Below are 10,557 nucleotides of genomic sequence, written 5' to 3'. Positions count from 1 at the left end.
ATCATATTAAACGGACGGATCAAGTATTGACACTAATACACTTTGATATTCTCGCGAAAGAAAATATTAAGCTGCCGTTTTTCTGTTATAACTTCTTATTTACTCTTACCAATAAAACTTCAAGACCCTAGTGGCTTCATCCAACACTAAACTCCCGGTCACAATATTCTTGACGTCAGCGTAAAGGAAATAGTTTAGGTTAGCCTAATCGATTAAGCCAGAAATTAAAACGAGTCCATACGGAAGTAGATATGTTATCTCCCTTGTCCATTTACAACTTGCAACTTGTCAAAACAGTTTTTGAAATGATTTAAATACCAAAAGAATGGACAGAGAAGTTCTTTGCAAAAGTCTAATTGTCTGGGTAAGAAAGTTACAACCATTTTATACTTTGCTTCTGCAAAACCTGTGTTCATATCGATTTCTTCGGGTTTTCCAAGATCAAAACAGTTGTGGACTAGCTGTGAGCTTTCGGGCACTTAGTCCACCTAAATGGCCGTCAACCAGTCTTTTGACAATTTTTAGACTATGGCAGACTGGTGACGTCCACCATCCCAGCGAAAAGTAGCAAACGGGCCTTGCGCAGAGGATCCTCGCGGCCACAATTTTTAAATTATCTTTGTTATAAATTCAAATTTCTACGAAAATATCATTGCCTACTATCAAACACACATTTATTTATGTCATTATGCCAAAAAAACATGTTCAGATACCATAATGCACTTACATGCATCAATTGTATCCATTAATCTGTAAATCTAGGACAAATCTGACAGGTTGTGTACATGAATGAAACGGGGTAGAGGATTTCGAATATTTTGGTCGTTAATAGGCTCGGTTAAATAACACTATTAAAATGCAACCATTTCAATGCGCTGAACGCTAACGTGTTTGATGGGTCAAGTTGGGAGAAGTTGATGATGATGATGTTCGTGATGATGATGATGATGATTAGGTATCACCATTTTTGAACACTGTTGCGTTGCTCTGCACAATACATAGAAAAGGGAGAATAACTGTGACTGCGCACAGGGTTAACCATCATTGACGGATGGGTACAAATTTATTCGATAAAAATCAACATGTATAAAAAATGGTGGACTGCTACGCTCATTTCGTGACCCAGAGTATATTTATGTGAAAATAACGACTCTAACGACAAATCCAACCCAGTTAAGATCACTGTTAGGTACATTTGTAACAATTATATCATTATTAATCAACATCGATGCATAATATTACTATACATTCTTTCGCCCAGTGTTAAATGGTAGAGAGTTGTAGCGTTACAGGGATACACATGAAATGTCAAAATAATAAAAAAGTATCCCTGATCGCTCATTATTGTAGCTATCGGGCACTCAGAAATGCATTATGATGAACCATTTACAGAGAAAACATGGAAAGACTTACATAATGTGTGCCTAAATGCACCTCATACAGTTAAATTGATTGTGTTAGTTGAGCAAAAATTTATGAAAACAGTTGAAAATACCTCAAAATTATTAAAAAAAATGTGTTTGCTTTCGTAAATTGCTGCAAATGAGTTGTGCCAGATGTCGCGAACACACACTTTGCAAACAAAACATTAAAAGTTATATCAGCATTCAAAGACCAAGCTGAGTATGCCAAAAATATTTTATCATTTTATCTAGTCCAAATAATTGTACGTTGACGGATTTTTTTAGATTTTTGATATGGCAAATCCTTCACGTACAAATTGTTTAGTATCAAAAGTCAGGGGTGTAGAAATGGGCCGGGAGCCGCTAAAATAACCCGGTTACTTTAGCATCTCCACCCGGCTAATTTCCCAGCATCAACAAAAATAAAATCTGTTATTTTTTGTCATGTCTGTTCTGTTTGCATCCGTTTAAAACCTTGATTGTTGATATTGTTTATTTTGCTTTCCGCGCGTTCCGACTACAATACAGCATTAGCTCGATACGTGACGTCATTTGTCACATCCCCCTCTGGGATGTTTTTCAAGTATTAGGTTTGGGTTTCCCAGTGTTCCGAGAACAAAAACATTAGCTCGATACATGACCTTATTAGTCGCATCCCCATCTGTGGATGTTTTGAAATTAATGATTTGCGAAGCAATGGAGGGTGAAATAAATATTTTTTTCCAGACACAAAAAAGCGTAGTAAGTATGCAACATGAGCGTGTCTGGCCTTCTGTTAGTCCTATTACCATTTACGCAACAGTAAATTTTATATACGCCTGTTAACCAGGTGTAAACAAAATGAACAAGCTTGCGGTGATGTCACTGCTAAAAATAATCCATTATTTTGATGAATTTTACATGTACGTTGGGTGAAATTTAGTACGCTTTAAATGTCACAAAGTGTTCAGATATTTCTTCTGGTTATTAAAATGGAATATTAGTTAGCTGCAGGTGAAATATCTAGAACCACAGAAAATGAAGTTAGATGTTTAATTTACAGAGGTTAATAGTGATTCAGTGGCTGAAAGTATATAATTGGTAGAGAAGAAATAACATATATTATTAGGAGGGAATAGCTAGCAAATGTCAAGGCATGTGGTCTGGAATGTTATAATATTATCCTGAATCTGAATTTGACAGTAGTTTGGTTAATTAGTTAGCCCTCACTGGTGGGTGGTGGGGGGATAGTACTCAGTTTCAGTATCATATTATAGTACATTTATGTTAAGGTTCCCTGTTACAAAATAAACATGCACCAGAAGACTAGAATGTTTGGTTAAAAAGGCTTAAATTCATCCCACAAGGGGCGTTGCCCCCTTGACCCTAACTGGGGGAGGACATCCAGACCCCCCGCCTACTTTTAGGATATTCCCTGCTACTTGAAATAATTTCTACACCCCTGAAAAGTGGGTAGTTGTTCCGATCAGGATTCCGGGTTAAAGCATATGGAGTCTATAAAATATCATAAAAACAAGAAATAGTATCAGATTTTTTTCATTTCATTCTGTCAAAACATAACGATATATACATGAAGGGCACCTGCAAGGCTTCAGGGCACAGTTTTAAATCGCTCGGAACATTTCGGCCATGGCCGAGTTGTTACGATTGTATAACAAGGTCTATCTCGAAGCTTTGTCGGAGGAGGCCGAGTTATTACGATTGTATCGAGTTATTCCCCTTCGCATAGTTGTTTTCTGTGTCAGTCAACTTTCGTTTTATTGGAAAGCTAAACAACTTGTTTTAATGCATTAAATGCTTGTTTAGTGCAAAATAGCATTTCACTTACATGGTAGAATATGAATGTAACTCTTTATGATCAATTTCAACCATAAAATACTTCACTTAAAACAATTTCAATATTTTTAAAACACCCCCGTTTTTTGCACATTCCCGTTTAGACGTTAGGGATTGGAAGAATCCCGTATAACACGTCTAATATTTTAGAGTTACATTTTATCTTGCTCTAAAAAAATATTCATTCATTTAAACTTAACAAAATAGAAAATGTGAAGGTAACACATTTAATTCTTGTTTTCGATTGAAATGTTTGGATGTAAGCATACTTCTCAATGGCCTTGTATTAGTGAATAGCGGTTAATGTACAGTACACTCTAGGCGGAACTATCACTTTCCGTTTTTCTCGGCGGATTCATGTCATCGCGGACACGAAATTCAATTTATCAAAATCCACTTGCCTGGACGTTTACACTCGTTCACCCTCCGAGGCTGGTCAGTGGACCAAATAATTACAGTCGCCGCATTACTCGGGAGTGACAACACCGCCGCGAAACTCTTAGGAAACCAATAAGAATCTCCTACTGTACATGCAGGGATAATTTTAGTAAGCGATTTCCGCGATTTCTTGCTTAAAAATTGCTCGAATCACAATAATGCGAGATATTATTGTGCTTCATCGCAGTTTGTTTATTTTGTGCCTTTTCCCTTTTGATGTTTTACAAAATAAAGCATCGGAAGTTGCCGATGGCTTCTTGTTTATATGAATTGAATTACTGACGAATTGCCTCCCCTACATTGAATACATAAAGTAACATTTGTCTTATCAAAAGTTTGGATCAATATCGTCCACATACTTGTTTCCAAGCGTTTTTGCGACCTGGAATAATTTTGTATACGTGGGTAACCACTGCATTTTAAAGGCGTCTACAATATCCGAAGCGTCAAAATGTCAAATCAGAAAACGTTGTTGCATTTCTTAAAAAAAAAGCCTGTTGACCAAAATGAAATACCAGCTTCAGATGAAAACTACAATGGAAAGCATTCATTTCCCCCAAAAAAGTCAATGCACCTTTCAGCAAAAACGGCTAAACCCTATTTTTTGCTCAAGAATGATGAGGATGAATATTCATGATGTCTGAACTGTTAACAAGTGTTTCCTTCTAGTCAAATAAGTGTATATATTATATCTATATATTGTAAATTTGTAATATATATATTGATATTCATGAATAAAGTTACTGTTTTGCATTGTCTTATCACTGTGTTATCCATGTATTATAAAAATCTCTGAAATTAAAATTCTTTCACCAATTTTGGACAAATGTGAGCAATTCTCTCATTGAAAATCTGACATAGAATTATCCCTGACATGTATCTGATTTTGTGTAATTTATTTGAATACCGTTCTTTTATTGTGTTGTTTCAATATTTTTTAGACTTACTTGCACATAATAATAAACTGCTAATCCTTTGACGGCACAAAAATGCAATATATGTCGATGTCCATTTTTGACCCAGTTCTAATTATATCTTACTCATTTGACTTCCAACAGTCCCAGTTACTTAAAGTTATGTAAACATTCTGTTTGCTACGTATATTCAATTAATTTCTCTTAACTGTCTTACATTTAAACCTGCAGTTTTAAAATGCATTTTTTCCCAATAACCAGATAACCAAAAGTAGTCAGAATTTTGCCTTTTTATACTAATAATTTCTAATTATTAACTAAGAAGTAATGGTTTCAATAGTTTTTAAACATAATATTCATACTAACACCGTATCTTTCATAAAATTATTCAATTGAAAGCTGAATTATATTCGTTTAAGTAGGAAATAGATTACGACAATATCTTCATACAGATGTATATACATACTGCCAATAAAACCCTCGGCAGAAAAAGAGCAACTCGGCGAAACAAGGCGGATTATAGCGAGGAAAGCGGTTAAGTACTTGATGGATATCCGCGATAAAACCCTCGGAGTGACCGAGGAAAGTGGTAGTTCAGCATGGAGTGTATCTTGATACAGTCGGTGAATGACGTGAAATCCATGTGTTTTGATGAACTTATTTTGAGGAAAGATTAATTTATGGTATATTCTAGCACACCGGATAGGCATTTCCGGTGACGTCAGCCGTGCTGGAAAAATCCCATCTGGCATCCCCCCATGCCAGATGAGTCACGCGCTGTGACGTAATACTTTTTATCTCTTTTATTATATACTTTAAGTAACCATAATTATGAGATTTCAATAGATGAGTTTCATAAACATTTACTTTGCAAAAATATATCTTCACAACAAAACGAAATAACCCTTCAAAGACTTGATATCGAAGGAACTTATTGACGTGGACAGTGAATAAAAGTTACTGGGCCGTCATGACGTCAATAAACATTATCGCATGCGCTTTTTGGTGAAATGTACAAAAATGAGCTTTTTTATGCAGTTTCTTCCCCCCAAAAATAATTAAGGTATGCTAGAAAAATATCTATCATGTGTATCCGTTCTGGATAGAAAAATCCGACCCTCGAGCACGCTGCGTAGCCGGTAACTCAGCAAGCCTCGTTACCAGGCAACGCAGGTGCCCTCGTGTAGGATTTTTCTATCCGGAGCGGGAACACATGACAGATATTATTATTCTCATTCCAGTTGATATCCGAAGGTAATTTGTCAACACTTATGTAGGTTTTTATAATATTTCAAGGCATTCTGTGTATTTATGAGCTGTTTGATGCTTTACGAGGCACATTGCTTTCTAGTTTTGTCTTCAAGTGTTTTCTCTGCAATATTTCATCAAGCAGTTATATGTGTACATGAAGACATCAGTTCACAAAAAGTAGTTTTTTACATAAAAAAGAGACAAAATGATTGAGTTCTTGTCCCTTGTATTTACTGAATTTTACTGACAGAACACTAACATTTTTCACCACTATTTCAGTTGGAGACGTTTAATCTGGATGTTCCTCACGGCAATGCAGAAGAGCTCAGTGATGGAATTGCCATGTCAAAAGTGCTGCATCAAATGTGAGTTCGCCACACTAGGAAGTTTTAGTTGGACTAATAGAACCATGCTATTTAAATAATCAAACTGTTCCTTTTGATGAATTCTAGAGATCAGACATTTTTATCAATTCAATATCATGTAGAAACTCCAGTCTGACAAGTTAGTTAAGGACAAATTCATATATGCATCCAATATTTATACTTGACACATGTATCTATTTGGACATGCAGCTTGTATGCAGCATTTTCAATATACATTTAAGGACTTTTGAGAACTGTTTAGGATGATACTTCACAGTTTCCCTATCTGCAATAATATTTTATTAAGTGGTTCAAGAATAACTCCATGAAAAGTATACTTAGGGCTCCTTTAAAAAATAAAAATATTAAGTTAAATATACTTAAACTTTTTTTGAATTTACATGTTGATCTTCATTTAAATGCCTGGCAAATGCTTTATCTCAAACTGGTGGACGAGCAAAATAGAATTATGATATATAAAAAAAATAATTTCAGTGCCCCTGACTATTTCACGGACCCATGGCTGAGCAGGGTAAAAACAGCGGATGTGACCAACTGGAGATTGAAGGTTTCCAACCTGAAAAAAATCCTCAAGGGCATCCTCGAGTACAATATTGAGGTATGGTTTCACATTGGTTCATTGTCATAAGTCAAGAGGTGGTAATGAAAACATTTTAAGTGACATATAATAAAGAAGCATAGAATGTTTTCACTTCCTTGAAGTGCATATTTTTGACATAAAGCTATTATAAGATGTAGCTTCACAGCAGATCTAAACAGACTCAGGCAGGGAGTTTTATGAAGCCACTAGCTATCCATTGATGTCAGCCCCATTGAGAGTTTCAATCTTGTTAGCTTATGGAACAAAATGTAACTCTGGTTAGAGCTACCCTGGTTCTTTTAAGTGTTTCATTCAGTCTTGTTAGCTTGTGGGACAAAATGTAACTCTGGTTGGAGCTACCCTGGTTCTTTTAAGTGTTTCATTCAGTCGTGTTAGCTTATGGAACAAAATGTTACTGTGGTTAGAGCTACCCTGGTTCTTTTAAGTGTTTCATTCAGTCTTGTTAGCTTGTGGGACAAAATGTAACTCTGGTTGGAGCTACCCTGGTTCTTTTAAGTGTTTCATTCAGTCTTGTTAGCTTATGGAACAAAATGTTACTGTGGTTAGAGCTACCCTGGTTCTTTTAAGTGTTTCATTCAGTCTTGTTAGCTTGTGGGACAAAATGTAACTCTGGTTGGAGCTACCCTGGTTCTTTTAAGTGTTTCATTCAGTCTTGTTAGCTTATGGAACAAAATGTTACTGTGGTTAGAGCTACCCTGGTTCTTTTAAGTGTTTCATTCAGTCTTGTTAGCTTGTGGGACAAAATGTAACTCTGGTTGGAGCTACCCTGGTTCTTTTAAGTGTTTCATTCAGTCTTGTTAGCTTATGGAACAAAATGTAACTCTGGTTGGAGCTACCCTGGTTCTTTTAAGGGTTTCAGTGTGTAGTACTGGCACTGTTTAGCATCCTTCCAGGAAGATTAGTATTTTTAGTGGAGAGGCAGGAAAACACACATGCAATAACTTGGTTGACAGTACATTTTTTGGAACTAGGTGATTGATCTGCCATGTGAACTCAACTTAGGGTGATATAGTATTTAATATTGAGTGAGACAAGAGATTCTGTTTAGCTTGGTAAAATATTGCTCATTTACAAGGAATGGTTAAACATGAAATTGAAAAATGACACCATCTAATGAATAAAGAATAAGATTTTGTTTTTCACAGTATGCTGTCATAATTTGATCATAATTCTTCATGCCTTTGTGGTGTATCTGTGGTCTAGTATGCACTTACCAATCAACCCAGGAATTTTTTACCATTTAACAGTCAGGCCATTCAGGGGTTTGTACAGAAAAATCTCTTTCAATTCTTGTGCTTCATATTGGACAAGCATTTTGCTTGGTAAAATAGTGCTAATTTACAATGAATGTGAAAAATGACACCATCTTACGTATAAAGAACATGTTTTTTGTTTTTCACATTATGCTGCTATAGAGATTGATTATGATTCTTCATGCCATTGTGGTGGTTCTGTGGTCTAGGGGTGAGACACTTGATTGTCAAGTGTCAACCCAGGGGTTCAATACCCTGCCCCACAACTAAAAATACTGTGTGACATTGCTATACACTGGCATACTTCATAGAACGGTGACCCAAGGTACATGTAGTTTAATTCATGGTTACATTCTGTCTGTGTCCTGTGCCCTGAAACCTTAGAATAAGATACTCTCACTAGGGTAGGCAGTTGGCATCCAGTGCTCCAGCTAGGCCTAAATAATAGGGGAGAGGTCTCTGCTGCTCTTTTCCGACTCCCTACTGCCTTTCTACTATGCCCTGCTGTGGTCTTTTGTTTGACAGCTGATTTTGTGAATTTGAACCATATTTGATGTTAACTGGACATATTGTCAAGTCAAAGTATAAAATTTAATATAATAGATATACATAATTTAGACACTTAAGTCAAGATTACAGCTAAGGTATTCACAACAAGCTATTAGTATTGAAAGTAGTCACAACACTTACGCAATATAATTTTAACATTGAACTTTGCAAGTGCCCCAATTCAATTCGCATCAAAAACGCCTCTTCTGACCTAGCACCCTGCTCTTTTTAAATCCTGGATGGAGCACTATGGCATCTGTAGACTCTTCTACAGATAGTTACTAAGTAGACAATCTTTATGAAACATCTTGAATGGATAATCAGGGATTTCCCTTACACAGAACACCAGAGTCCCACAAATATTTTTCTGCATAGGGACCCATTTCCATTTTCCTGTGATTTTTCAGGGACCCCCTAAAATAAACTTGTTTACAGTTTTATTTGTATTATTGGGACCTCATAAAAGTACCAGAGACTTTAAAATGTTTTAAAGATTGTTATGAGATGTGTAAAATGAGAAAATGCTTCTTAACATAATTTCAAATCCACAGAATGTACCTTTAATAACAAAGGGATAATATGTCCTGGCTGTATTTCAGATCCTGGGTATACAGATCCATGACTTTCAGATGCCGGATGTGAATGCTATAGGTATGTACACATACGTTTTGCAATTAATATGTTAACTTCATTTACATGTATTCTACTAAATATGGTAAAATAAGTTATATATTTACAGTTTAGTTTCAAATAATGAATTGAATCCCTGAAATTGGGAAAGGGCTAGTTGTTTTAGAAATCTAGAATAGTAGTCATTTATGCATTCAGTTTATTGTATGGTTTTAGCTAAAAAGTTATGGAAAGGGGCTGCACCATGTCCTTTTTTGTTAGCAACTTAGCACCCTTCTGCTCTCATGGAGACAAATTTTGGCACCATTCTGCCTTCTTAGAATAAAATGTTTAAGACTGTTGATTATTTGTTCTCTTTGATTATAACTTTATTTGGCAGTTGAAAACTTTTATGACTTCAATTAAAAGGGAATAAAACAACAGTATTTTTTATTCAAAACATAAAAAACAAACATGTTTTATCAAACTTCTTGCTGTTCCTAATAGCATAATCTGAATAGACTATTCGGAACTTGTTCATTCTGGGTTTTCCAATAATTATGCCCCCCTTCGAAGAAGAGGGGTATATTGCTTTGCACAGGCATGTCGGTCGGTCGGTCGGTCGGTCCGTCGGTAGACCAAAACTTGTCCGAGTGATAACTTAACAAATCCTGGACATATGGTCATCAAACATGACATGAAGGTTGGGTCTGACCAGTAGATGACCCCTATTGATTTACGGGCTCATCAGGTCAAAGGTCAAGGTCACAGTGACCTTTAATGGTAAAATAATTTTAGAGCTTGTCCGAGTGATAACTCAACAATGCCTAGACCTATGGTCATCAAACTTGATATGGAAGTTGGGCCTGACCAGAAGATGACCCCTATTGTTTTTGGGGGTCATCAGGCCAAAGGTCAAGGTCACAGTGACCTTGAATGGTAATAGGTTGTTTGAGTGATAACTCAACAATGCCTTCACCTATGGCCCTCAAACTTGACTTGGAGGTTGGGTCTGACCAGTAGCTGACCCCTATTGTTTTTGGGGCTCATCGGGTCAAACTTCAAGGTCACAGTGACCTTGAATGGTAAAAGTTTGTCCATGTGATAACTCAACAATGCCTGCACCCATGGCCCTCATAATTGACTTGGAGGTTGGGCCTGACCAATAGATGACCCCTATTGTATTTGGAGGTCATCGGGCCAAAGTTCAAGGTCACAGTTACCTTGAACGGTAAAAGGTTGTCCATGTGATAACTCGACAATGCCTGCACCCATGGCCCTCAAACTTGACTTGGAGGTTGGGCCTGACCAGTAGCT

The 10,557-nt window shown here is 36.4% G+C and overlaps 1 protein-coding gene across 1 annotated transcript in view; it reads left to right on the top strand.

Annotated features, from left to right (window-relative positions):
• Positions 1 to 281: 281 nt before the first annotated feature.
• LOC128215433 (protein Hook homolog 3-like) overlaps positions 282 to 10,557 on the top strand; it is a 28,346-nt gene continuing 18,070 nt past the window's right edge. The window contains exons 1-4 of the mRNA XM_052922119.1: positions 282 to 364; positions 6,122 to 6,207; positions 6,703 to 6,826; positions 9,231 to 9,282. Coding sequence (XP_052778079.1) covers positions 326 to 364; positions 6,122 to 6,207; positions 6,703 to 6,826; positions 9,231 to 9,282 — 301 coding nt within the window. The 5' untranslated portion in view covers positions 282 to 325. The remainder of the gene's footprint in view (positions 365 to 6,121; positions 6,208 to 6,702; positions 6,827 to 9,230; positions 9,283 to 10,557) is intronic.

The sequence above is a fragment of the Mya arenaria genome, chromosome 13 (assembly GCF_026914265.1).
Source record: "Mya arenaria isolate MELC-2E11 chromosome 13, ASM2691426v1".
NCBI lineage: Eukaryota > Metazoa > Mollusca > Bivalvia > Myida > Myidae > Mya > Mya arenaria.
This window is presented reverse-complemented; position numbering and strand designations above follow the sequence as displayed.